The sequence below is a fragment of the Girardinichthys multiradiatus genome, chromosome 18, assembly GCF_021462225.1.
Source record: "Girardinichthys multiradiatus isolate DD_20200921_A chromosome 18, DD_fGirMul_XY1, whole genome shotgun sequence".
NCBI classification, from domain to species: domain Eukaryota; kingdom Metazoa; phylum Chordata; class Actinopteri; order Cyprinodontiformes; family Goodeidae; genus Girardinichthys; species Girardinichthys multiradiatus.
Window position 1 is genome coordinate 43,172,021 of NC_061810.1, and position 13,444 is coordinate 43,185,464.

A 13,444-nucleotide genomic window follows, 5' to 3' on the forward strand; every position below is an offset into this window, starting at 1 on the left:
AGGATCTAGGATCCTAGGTCATCCTTAACACCAAGGCCATGCGTATCATAACCTGGAAGAACACCAGTGTCATATTTACTGTGGTACAAGTACATCTCAATGGACTGACAAGGTTCCAACCAAGGAAGAAGCATCTGCCCCACATTTGACGTCTTTAAGCCCAATAGAAATTTGTAGCAGCCAACATGAATACCCTTCTGTGGAAAGTCTTATGGTCAGAGAAGACAAAGACTGAGCTGTTTAGCCACGACAGGAACAATGTTTAGAAAAGTTAAGGTGAGACCTTCAAACCAAAGAATAGTGCCGCAACTTTCACACATGGTAGTAGTATCATCATGTCAGAGTTACTGGTGCACTGCACAAATTACACTGACTGCAGTCTTGAAGGAAGAGGGCTATTTTCTTCAGTTTTACCTCAAATCAACACCTAGATAGTTGAGATCTGGAGCTCATTGGGTGTTTCAACAGTGATCCCAAACACACATCAACACTGTTTTTTTAATAGATAAGACGTAGGCCAAAATTAAGCTTCTTGGATGCTCTTCTTAAAGCCTCAACCTCAACACTCGCAGACATTTATGGACCAGGCTCAAAAATAGAATCCTTGCCAGGAAAGAATACACAATTTAAAAAAGCATGACCAATTCTGTTAGAAAGGGTGATCGAACATCCGGACAGAATTATAGGTTTTTAGGACTTGCTACGATGGCTACTGAAAGCATGTTGATTTCTCATAAAAAATTTGTAAGCATTTGTGTTTATTATTAAGTCCATATGCACTTTGGATCAGAAAATATCTACAGTACCCCCCCCCCCCAATTCTTGCTTTTACAAATGTATGTCTTGTTAAATCTGTTGTCGACAGGTCACAGTTCACGCAGTAGTTTAAAAACCCCATTCTGATGATGAGTTTGTGTAAACCTTTGACCAGAAGTTTAAATGAGTACCAAACATTCTTAAAAGAAAGGTCTAAGTACAAAAATATTCCAGAGGAAGCAGCCTTAAAGCTATGAGGCATATGTCCACTGTTACTCAGTAAATTATTGTTTACATGAAAGGTTATGATGGTCTCATTATAAGATGGTAAAAATTCTACCTGCATAGAAAATAATTATAATGCATCTCCACAACATTTACAAAAAACCTTTTTTTTTTCCACTGGACAGTAAAAGCTAACTATTTAGCAGAGTAGATTTTGTTAGGTACATTTAAATTAATAACAATAAATTAAACTAGACAATCAAACTAGAGGCCTGGATGTGGCCATTGTTAATGTTCAAATGTTCCTATAAGGTGTAAAATCTGAGCCCAATAAAATCAACCAACCTTTCACGTGCTGTGCCTGCATTAATGAGCCCAATGGAACAGTTGGGACTATTTAGCGAAGTTTACAGTACTTGACTACCAATGCTCTACATTTTGTCACATTTTAATGACTAAGTTTATGTATTTTATTGGAATTTTATGTAACAAACCAACACAAGAAAGTGTATAATTGTGAAGTGGAAGGAAATAATACATGGACTAATTTTCAGACTTTAATTTGTTAGAAAAAGTGAAAACTCTATCATTTTTCTTGTACTTCACAATTAAGAACTATTTCACATTGTTCTGTCACATAACATCGATTAGTAACTGCTCATGAGATCCATTCAGGTCAATTTTGCTTTCCTGTTTTCGGTCTTTTCATGGAGGTGTTTCTGCATCCAATATAAAATGTACATAGCATCATAGTTCACTGCTACACCAAAATATAATAAGCTTACCTCGCACAAGAAGTTCCGCCTCAGCAAAAACTGTGTCGGCACTGGTCTGGGCTCTGCATCCATACTTCCCAGCATGCTTCAGGAAAATGCTCCTAATCATTAGATCCACAGTTGAAGTCTGCTGCAATTTGGGAAAAGGAAGCATAAAAAAATCAGGCATCAGGCAGGCCTAAACGTGCAAGACACAAGACATGGGATTTCATTACATCTTGTAGAGGCTCATGTGGTTTGATAGATTCCTGTTTAATTCAGGTGCTTGCCTGGGTCTACATTCTTCAACTACTAGTATTTTCTCGCTGCTGAAATGAGAAAAGCCTGAGGCAAAACTGGGAATAATCCAAGGTCTACAGGCAGCTGTTTAGCACGAAACCTGATTAAAATTACAAACCATGCTTCAGCCCAGCTTCTGTTGTGCCCTGTGAAGGATTGTCACTGCAAATACTTTCTCTCTTGAGCACAGTTGTGGCTAAGGACACCGCAGGATATAGGTAATTATATGCCCAAGGTTGATAAAAAATGTGACATAAACATAACTGTTTGCTTTCAACCTTTGTTTTATTAGTTAATTAGTTGGTAATTAAATTTCCCTCTGGAAGAAAGTCTAGTTCCTGCATCTTTTTAACACATAAAACAAAGGTTGAATGACAGTATTAGAATGTCAGGCAATTCTAATCTGTACAGTAACTATTCAAATGCTGAGAAACATCGGAGAAAGAAAAGGTCAGAAATTATTAAAGAAAAAAATGTTTAAATATATTTTTTATTTAAATAAATAGTAAATAGATTTAATCATCTTTAAACACTTTGCACACTAAGACGAACATTTCTAAAAAAACTTTATCTTATAAGATCTTTTTTGCTGAATTAATACAGTGCTTTTCAAAAGAATGCAGGCTCTCACTCCTCCTAAGAGTGGTTAGAAAGAAGCCATTGTTAAAGGAAAGTCTTAGGAAGTTCTTTTGGCAGTTTGCCACAAGCAAGCATGTGGAGGAAGGTGCTATAGTCTAAGAGCAAATTTCAACTTTTTGCATAATTACAAAACCCTGTGTGTGGTGAACGACTAACATGGCATGTTACCCTTAACACGACATCTCCACCATTAAACATGGTAGTGGCAGCATCATGCTGTGGACCGGTCAGAGTTTAAGCTTAATACAGGACAATCATTAGAAGCTGCCCCTTCTAATAGAAATCAACACTAATCACATGGTTATATTTACAATAGGGTAGATTAAATCAAGCCATATACATGTGTTAGAATAGCCCAGTCAAGATCTGGTTTTAAATCCAGTAAAAAAATATGTGGTCAGACTCAAAACTTGATGTTCACAGATGCTTGCTTTATCCAATCTAATAAACCCTGAGTTATTTTACAGCACGTTTCTTTGATGAAATTAGCTTTCTCAATTGGGTAAAGATTGTAAGATTCCCCAAAAGACTCCAGCTTCTATAATTTAAGGTCACACTTTTCAGACTTTATTTAGGATTTTTTAGAGTTGTGGATCATTTTCCTTCCACTTCACAATTCTGAACTACCTTGTGTTGGGCTATCGGATAAAATCCCAATAAACTTTAAGTTTGTGGTTGAAATGGGACAAAATGTGAAAAGTTTGTAGTGGTATGAATAATTCACAAGACGTAGTGTAATGTGTAATGTAAAACCAATATCAATCAAATTTTGTATGACTAAATAATACTGTATACATTTTATATAAACTATGGAACAAACAACAACTATGAGCTTCACTACTGAGATTTAAAGATGGTTAATCCATCTGTATATTTATATTCTAATTTGAGGAAACACTTTATCCATCTTGAGTTGTAGATTACCAGTGTTACCCAAACACCTGGAAAGAAAATACATTGCTCAACTACTACAGTGTTCACTTGAGCTCAAATAAGGTGACATGCCATGGATGCTTTTTTAAGGCTCATGCCTGATTCTGGCCATAAACAACCCACTTCAACCAATTTTGTTAAAACTGTGGGTCGTTTTTACGAGTATTCAGATTTTTTCAGCAGCTGTCATGTTGTAATCAATGACTTCACCACAACAATCTTTTCACTGTATTATCTTACTTATACAATCTGCATTACTGTCTGGGCAATTTATCGATAGGTGGAATACACCGGTTTTCTCAGTCAATCAGATTTTTCCTTGATATGAATTAGAAATATTTTTCATCAACATTTGGTTCTTTCACTGGGCTACAAACATGAGTTATTTACTTTACATTGTTTTTAGATGACATTTAGCAGTGTCATAACGGCAGCAGAAACCTTGACTTCCAATAATAACTGGGACCGCAAAGTGAAGCATTTGCTCATGTGTTTTGATACCTAGATTGCTAAAGCAGGACTGATTAGCAATATTATGACTTGATATTTGTCTGTTTTCTTTTCACATGGAGCAGAAATAGCAGTTCAGAAACATACTACCCAGGCATAAACCTGTTTTTAAAGACCGTTTGGATATTAAGGTAAGGTATTTTTCTAACCTGAGGTATACTAATTTAAAAAAAACGTTTTTTCTCTGATCCTTAGTTTCATTCAAAGTAACCAAATGTCATCCTTTGTTACATTTTTATCTACCCAAAGGTTAAAACAACTAATATGACTTCGATACACCAAAGTTACCCTGCAGTTCTAAGAATATACTTGATAAGTTAATTTAATGAGGTGACACCAGCGAGCTAGTTCAGGGAGTAAACTTAAGCTGTCCTGCAGCTTCCCTTGTGATCTTTCTCACACTCTGCAGAATATATCAAACATACCTGAACAATTTGGGCAGTCTATTTAAGCTGCAAAACATTTTGCTGCACTCAGCATTTCATGTGCTGTCCCTAACTGCCTGCCGCTGCTGCTGTCAGCTTCCGCCTGGTTCCTTTCAAGCCCGTCCACTACCCTAGCAACCCGCTGGGGCTCCGGGGACAGAGACCGTCTCCTCACTTCCTGACATGTGGAAGACATGTTTAGAAGGGCAGAGATGTGTTCATCACACTGTGACATGTTGAACAACATTGGCCATGAAGTAATGAGATTGGAGCCTAGATGCCAAACTCAAATTTATACTATATTGGCCAATACAAATGTATTGAAACATTTACACAAAAGTTGTCTGACTGAAATTGAGTAATTAATTTTAAAGAGTAATGGTCAAACAGGAGACCAATATTACTAACCAAATCAACTGCTATTGTTGCAACAAATTCTATTTCTAGGTGGCAAATAATTTAATAGCAGTAGAGTGACAGACAACTAACAGAGCCAATAGTCAGGACACGTGTGTTACTGATTCTTTGTAGTTGAATCATTAATTAAAACAAGGTTTGCTCAAAATAACAGCAGGGTCAAATTCAGAGAAAAACTCAGGTATCAAACAGTTCCACAAATTCTTTTATTAAGGACAAAGGCAGCAAAATGTTTTAGAAATAAATGATTGCAGTTTTTTCACAGCTAAAAGAACAACAATGTATAACATATTTTTATGAAAATTGGTATATTATTTAAGACAAAAAACATTTTGCTACCTGTGCACCAGCATTTTCTACCACACTTTTCCTTCCAGTTAACCTTCCCTCAATATGCTTGGACAGAGCACTTTGTGAAGAGCCAATTTCTTTAACAATTACTTTCTGTGTTTTACTCTACATGTTGACTCTACCTTTTTTTATTTTCATTTGTTCTAGGTCATACTTCAAAATGAACAGAACTAAGCAAATATCACTCTGTATGTAATAATTCTGTACAATACATGGGTTTCGATTTTTAAATTAACTAGCTGAAATACATAAACCTTTTATTAATAATAAACAATTTTCAGATGCATCTGTGATCTTTAGTTATATCAAACACATTATATCAAACATACCTTTAAGGTTTAGAAAAAGACTCAAGCATTCATTAAAGTCATCAAACATATACATTTGGGTATTGTATTAAAAGGTTAATAGAGATTTGAATAAAAATGTTAAAATTATTACTTTTTGTAAGATAGCAACCAAAAAACAAATTTTCAACCCAAATAAAAACATATTTGTAATTATACATCTACAAAGGATGACTGAGAAAACAAAATAGCATGCTGACAGAAGGATATCCAATAAGATAAAGTTAGGGTTAGCCAAGACTGAGCTTCTCTCTTACTTTTGCTCTTACTGTTTGGATGTACTCAAAATGGCTGCCTTCTTGCTGAAAGTCGATCGGTTTCTGGTTGAAGAACCACTGGAAAGCCACGTCCAGCGATGTGTCGTGTGTTGCTTTGCAGCTCAGTACAACGCTCTCTCCGACAGTCACCTCCACTCTGCTCGGGCTCAGCACCACACGCATGGCCTCTGGAAGAAGAAACTGCTGCACTGTCACCGCAAGCTAACCCAAAGTCAAGCCTTTGGATTTTACTTTCACGTGAGTGCCAGAACAATTTTCAGAACCCTAAGTGTAACATTTTGGAGGATAGAATATCCTACTTGCCTCTGATCTAGAGTATGTGCAGTGCATTTATGAGAGAGAAGGTTACACTGTTAAAGCCTGTCCCTGTAATATGATTCTTCAATGTAAAAGCCCTTCTTCACGGCTGATCAAGCATAAAAATTTCCTTGCACCCATGCAATGGTGGGGGATAAAATGACATTGGAGACTGTTTACTGAAGGCTGACTTGTGCTAATTTGGCAGAAAATAAAGGCCTCTGGGGCATCACTTACCTTTTACCCAGAGTATGGCAGTCATCTCTGCAGAGCCCAGCTGATTCTCTGCCTGGCACACATAGTTCCCTTCATCCGCTCGGCTGGAGTTAACAATTTTCAGAGTGTTGTTCCGCAACACCATAATCCTATGAAAAAGGAGCCTAAAATCAATACTGGTATGAGAGTCAAATTCACAAACCAGTTGTACTACACCTTGGGACATGAGGTCACATGTTAGTTGAGCAAAGTTAAAATTACAGGAAAATTACAGGAATATTCTCCTTAGATTTTGTTTTCATAAAATAATCCAGCTTGAGTTTTGTAAATAAAAAAACAAACATCTGAAAGCTTAGTTCTAAATAAATAGCCTAAAATGAGAATAGAATGTCATTGTTAATTTATTCCATCAATCAAAATTAAAACATACAACAATTCTCAATTTTTAGTTTTAAAAATTATGGCTCACAGCTAATGAAAACCCAAAATTCAGTACACAGTTATGATGGAAAAATGCTGGCTTGAAAGTTGTCCTGCAAATATACATTAATACCCTCTAAAAGGACATTAAGCCACATCAAGTCAATGGTTAAGAAGCTTGCTCTTCATTAAGTGCTATATGCAAGCATATTATTGGAAAATTGATTGGAAGAAAAAAGTGTGATAGAAAGGTATGTAGAAGCAACACATATAATCGCAGCCTTGAGATTCACAAAAAAAGAAAAAAAAAACAAACAAACAAAAAAACTCAAACTCAAACAATTATTTAGTGGAGATACTGTAAAGCACATGGGCACATTTTCAGAAGGCTGACACTCAAAATCTTTGTATTTGCTTTACATAATATCCAGCTTGTTTTACTTTATCTCAAAAGAAATAAACATTTAAAACATATCACTCTGTAAGCTCAGTTACACTGACTGAATTGAAATACTGAAATAAATTAATTGATGACATTTGAGTTCACTGAGATTCGGCTGTACACCCTTTTCAGTTAAAACCAGTTATCAGTTTCATTGTTTTACAGTTTCTATCATTTGACAATGATTCGATAAGCTCATATCTCTTGGTGTTGCTCACAACAGATTAGAGTTTTTCATTCATTGAGACTAAATAAAGGAATTTGGAAACATGTTTACAAATTGCTAACTGCAACTGTCCTTAATTTGCATAATAATCACTTCCATATGCCTTCCTGATCAAAATTGATTTGCTGATTTTCATTGAAAGCATCTTCCTCTCTATAAATTCTTTTAGCTCCTTCCCATTCACATGGACAATTATCCTTCTAATATCAAATTGTTTCCAACATTTATGATGGGTCCATACATATCGTTAAACCAGAGGGTTGGTGATGCCTGCTGATTTGTCATATACCTCTCAGGTGACTCTTGAACTAGGTTTCACTTAAACAAATGCAGGATATGACACTAAAAGAGCCTCAGCTGGTCCACAAGATAGAAGTGTTTGAAAACATTACAGTCTGAGGTGTCATTTTTGATTACTGTATAGGCACAAGAAGTATTGCTGAAATTGGGTCCTATAAGACCTAACATCTCCGGGCCCTCCTAAATACACTTTACAGACACCCAATTTGTCAAACTATTGTTTTGGGGGATCATGTCAGCTTCCAACCAGCCAATATTGTAAAAACATTATTTGTTGTGTACAAAATGATATCTGCAGAGTGCCCTCCACCATTGTGGTGTATTCTGTTTGGAGGTGAAAACGTAATGCCAGCAGCCACAAGAACAAACATCTGTGTCATACGTCCAGAATGGTGCTTCTGAGAGGATTACAGGCAATTATTTTAGGGATTTGCAGCAAATGAAAATAGTTTTGTTCAATGAGGTATGGTAAAGTCAGGCATGATTCTGATGTTGGTGATAATCTCTGGTCAAGGGAACAAGAGCAACAGGATGTCCAACAAGCGGATAAGAGCGGTTACATGCTGTGTAGGGACATTTTTTTCCCCAAAGAAAAACAGGTTTGCTGTCATTGTTGCATTTTTCTCCCCTTTCATTTCAAAGATGTCACGCTGTGCATTTTTTTTTCTGTTCACTGCACATGACTTCATATGGATCAAAGGAGAATTTTCCATTTCCAGCAGAAGAAATGCATTTATACGCAAACACATATTCAGTATTGTGCACAACATTTTTGTGAACATAAAATACGAAAAAATAAATATGAGTAAATTTGGTGGTATTTAATCCTATTCACTCATATTTAAAAACTTGGTCTGAATTGGTTGATGGAAACATGTGTTTTAATCCATGGTGTTAGTAAATATTCGATCTGTACAGCCTGTGCCCTGACAACCAGATGCTTTCTCGATATCACCAGAGATGATGTTAAAATTTTTTCATTAAGAAAACAAAAACACATTTGTTTGGTATGAATTGTAATTTCCAATTAGAAATCTGTATCACTCTGATACAGCACATCAGTATCACCCGTTTGACTCAGTTGCTGGTTACAAAGAAATGAAATACTGCTGACAAAAATATTGTAATTGTAAAAATTAAGAAATATTAATATATTTCTTAATTTTTACAATTACTATTAAATTATGCCAAACAAAAGTTAATCTCTTCATGTTTATGCCAGTTAATCTCAGCTAAGACAACTATAGCTTTAGACATCCAATAAAAAAAATGAATTTAGTAGTCAAAGAATTTTACTTGTGCACCGAATACACAATATGCCAATTTTGACTTAGCCGTTTATGGACCATTTATACATTGGTCAGGTAGTAGGGGTTCCTCCTGTGAGTTGCCAGTTAGAACCCCCCCTCTGTTCATCTCAGTCGTTGTGTCCTTGGGCAAGACACTTCACTCGCCTTGCTTGCTGCAAAATGTATGGCAGCCACACTTCCGTCAGTCTGTGGCATCAATGTAATATACCACTGTCAGTGTGTGAATTTACCATTGTTAAAACATATATTTTTTTAAAGAATACTCAATGGGAGCTGTAATATCAAATGTTGAAACATTCTGTCATTGCAGCTTAGAGATACCATATATATTGCATAAATGGGCCAAATCTATGAGTTATGGAATTGCTACTGCAATTTGCAGCAATGTCCTAATAAGGACATTACTAAATTTACGTCTGTGCCCTGATGAAGATTCACTCACCTCGGCATGCTGAAAGCTTGGAATGTATCCAACTGCAGTGTAGTCGCACCTATTTTATGATCAATTCAGCAATATTATTAGACCAATTGGGGCAGCCAAAACCTGTTACAGAGTATTAATCTTTCAACCCAAGATGGTCATGTGATCATCAAATATGGAAAAAGACAAAAAATAGACAAGGACATCACTGCAAAACTTAATCTGACGATTTTTCATGCAATATCTCAATACACACGCACCATACAGGTCCTTCTCAAAATATTAGCATATTGTGATAAAGTTCATTATTTTCCATAATGTCATGATCAAAATTTAACATTCACATATTTTAGATTCATTGCACACTAACTGAAATATTTCAGGTCTTTTATTGTCTTAATACAGATGATTTTGGCATACAGCTCATGAAAACCCAAAATTCCTATCTCACAAAATTAGCATATTTCATCCGACCAATAAAAGAAAAGTATTTTTAATACAAAAAACGTCAACCTTCAAATAATCATGTACAGTTATGCACTCAATACTTGGTCGGGAATCCTTTTGCAGAAATGACTGCTTCTATGCGGCGTGGCATGGAGGCAATCAGCCTGTGGCACTGCTGAGGTCTTATGGAGGCCCAGGATGCTTCTATAGCGGCCTTTAGCTCATCCAGAGTGTTGGGTCTTGAGTCTCACAACGTTCTCTTCACAATATCCCACAGATTCTCTATGGGGTTCAGGTCAGGAGAGTTGGCAGGCCAATTGAGCAGAGTGATACCATGGTCAGTAAACCATTTACCAGTGGTTTTGGCACTGTGAGCAGGTGCCAGGTCGGGCTGAAAAATGAAATCTTCATCTCCATAAAGCTTTTCAGCAGATGGAAGCATGAAGTGCTCCAAAATCTCCTGATAGCTAGCTGCATTGACCCTGCCCTTGATAAAACACAGTGGACCAACACCAGCAGCTGACACGGCACCCCAGACCATCACTGACTGTGGGTACTTGACACTGGACTTCTGGCATTTTGGCATTTCCTTCTCCCCAGTCTTCCTCCAGACTCTGGCACCTTAATTTCCGAATGACATGCAGAATTTGCTTTCATCCGAAAAAAGTACTTTGGACCACTGAGCAACAGTCCAGTGCTGCTTCTCTGTAGCCCAGGTCAGGCGCTTCTCCACAATCTTCCTCAGGGTCCGGTCACCTCTTCTCGTTGTGCAGCGTTTTCTGCCGCACCTTTTCCTTCCCACAGACTTCCCACTGAGGTGCCTTGATACAGCACTCTGGGAACAGCCTATTCGTTTAGAAATTTCTTTCTGTGTCTTACCCTCTTGCTTGAGGGTGTCAATAGTGGCCTTCTGGTCAGCAGTCAGGTCGGCAGTCTTACCCATGATTGGGGTTTTGAGTGATGAACCAGGCTGGGAATTTTAAAGGCCTCAGGAATCTTTTGCAGGTGTTTAGAGTTAACTCGTTGATTCAGATGATTAGGTTCATAGCTCGTTTAGAGACCCTTTTAATGATATGCTAATTTTGTGAGATAGGAATTTTGGATTTTCATGAGCTGTATGCCAAAATCATCCGTATTAAGACAATAAAAGACCTGAAATATTTCAGTTAGTGTGCAATGAATCTAAAATATATGAATGTTACATTTTTATCATGACATTTGGGAAAATAATACAGAAAAAAAACCTAAATGGCTTCATCTTTAGCAGGAGTAAACATGATATGCATTACAGGAAACTATTTAGTTTTCACTGGTCCTGTAACAGCATTTCAGGCATACCATATAGAGAACCTGGTTGCCATTATGTGCCAGGGCAGATTTGTTCTACAAAAAGAGTTTCTCCAGACAAAATCCCAATTGCATGATTGACTTTATTAAATCAAGACTGGATGCAGCATCAAAGTAGGCAGGTCTCATTGATGTAACAGTAACCTGTGTTTTTGTATGACCTTAAATAATTTGGATTATTTTTGTGTGTGTGTGTGTTTGTGTGTGTGTGTGTGTGTGTGTGTGTGTGTGTGTGTGTGGGTGGGTGAGCGGGTGGTTGGATGGGTGTTTGTATGAGCATTTGAGCAGAAATAAGTGTGTTTGTGTTTAGTGGGTATATTTGAGCAAGTTCGTCACTTAGAGATGCACACTTCTACGAGTACCGAGAAGCCCCAGCTTGCTGCAACACACAGCACCAGGAGCAGCAAAGGTAAGTTGTACTCGGCTGTGGAAGGCTAGAGTAGCCCCAGGCAGACAGACATAAACCATCCCCCCAGGGCAGTCATACACAGGTAGGTCATCAGTGAAGCACAGGAGCAGCAGCCCATGCATAGGGTGAGAGATTGTGCACTATGGCGCACCGAGCTCCGCCATGTCCCACCGCACCGGCCAGCCCAGTGCCCCTACCAACCTCCCAGCAGGACCACCAAGCAGGGAAGACCAGATACTCCAACACACCAGGCAGGTGTCAGCCCACCACGGAACACAGAAGGACCAAGGTAGGAAGGGCGCATTACCATCCCACCTGGTGAGTTAGCCCCTGAGAGGTCGGGAGGTAGGGATCCCCACCAGAGCCCTGAATACGTCCTGCAGCTTTTGGCCTGTCTGACCCATCCCTGGAAGCCATAGGTCACACAACGGGAGTACACCACTCCAGGACATGGCCTGAGCATCCACACAAACAACAACAACCAAGAGGGGTACCACACTCATACCAATACACCAGCTGAGGCCATGGACCCCCAGAGATCCCAAAAGATGCTGGGGTGAGTGCCAACAGAGCAGTCGTCCTACATGCTGGAGCAATCTGGAAGAACCTGGGCCAGCCAAGCGAAGCGAGCCCTACGCCAGCAGTCCATGACCCAGAGACTTGCCGGACCAGCCAGGACCCCAGGGACCAAGCAGACCCTGGCAGGCACACCCAGCCTCCAAACCCCAACCCTCCCGTCCACTCTTATTACATTAAAGGAAACACTTTAAAGTAAAAAGGACTGATTCAGTGGTTAAAGAAAAGTGTCATCAAGGTTTTGATGTCACACTGAAACATTAATTTCTCTACTTTCCAAGGTACAAAGTACAAAGCTGCTCTATATCAGATCTTGTGCCTTTTAAGGATCACAACAGGCTGCCATTTGAATAATCACAGTATAATTTAAAACTCATCAAAGGAAAATTTTCAGTACAATGTTTGTGGAGAATGCTACACAATGGGAAATAAAGTACATAGGTTTCTTTGTTCCCCTGCATCAGTATTTCCATAAATCTAAATAAACAGGGCTTTCATCTTGTGTAGGATGAGGACTCCACGCGACATAGACAAAATGTTACTGCATTCTGTGAATTTAAAGAAAAAAACTGTCAAACTCTGATATGCACATCATCAGGCGGTTCTCAAAGAAAGCCCAAGTGTAACAGGGAAGAAAAACAAATTTGCAAACATCCCTCCTGCATTCATAAGTAGGCCCTCATTCAGCTGAAGGACACAAACAAGTCAGTGCAAACATTTTGCTTTGACTTGTAACAGCTGGGGAATTAAATGCTTGACATAGTATGGGACTTAAATACATCCAACAAAGCTGCTCGCAGCTATGTGAGCATTGGCAGCAGGGCAGAAATCAAGTTAGGATGTTGTATTGTTATCACGTAGAGTTTCCATTTCTTCCCAAAGTTTTGAATGAAAACTATGAATTTAAAATAAACATTTATTTCATATTTATTGTATAGAAGAAATTTGATGGAATTGTTAGTACCTGTTTTCGGTATTCTTTGTTTGAAGTTCTGCGATATTTACATAGATTCAACCTTAATTTAAGCATTTTTATTCAACAAGGAAAATAATTTCCATTTTAAGAAATAATGAGGCACAATTATTTGTACCCCTAA

General features: G+C 38.0%; 1 protein-coding gene across 4 annotated transcripts in view; it reads right to left on the reverse strand.

Moving 5' to 3' along the window:
- The window catches only part of cntn5 (contactin 5), a 223,615-nt gene that overhangs the window by 23,173 nt on the left and 186,998 nt on the right, over window positions 1-13,444 (reverse strand). For all 4 annotated transcript variants that reach the window (XM_047392397.1, XM_047392396.1, XM_047392398.1 and 1 more), the window contains 3 exons: window positions 6,471-6,598; window positions 5,916-6,103; window positions 1,767-1,887 (listed from right to left, as the gene is read on the reverse strand). In XM_047392397.1, coding sequence (XP_047248353.1) covers window positions 1,767-1,887; window positions 5,916-6,103; window positions 6,471-6,598 — 437 coding nt within the window. The remainder of the gene's footprint in view (window positions 1-1,766; window positions 1,888-5,915; window positions 6,104-6,470; window positions 6,599-13,444) is intronic.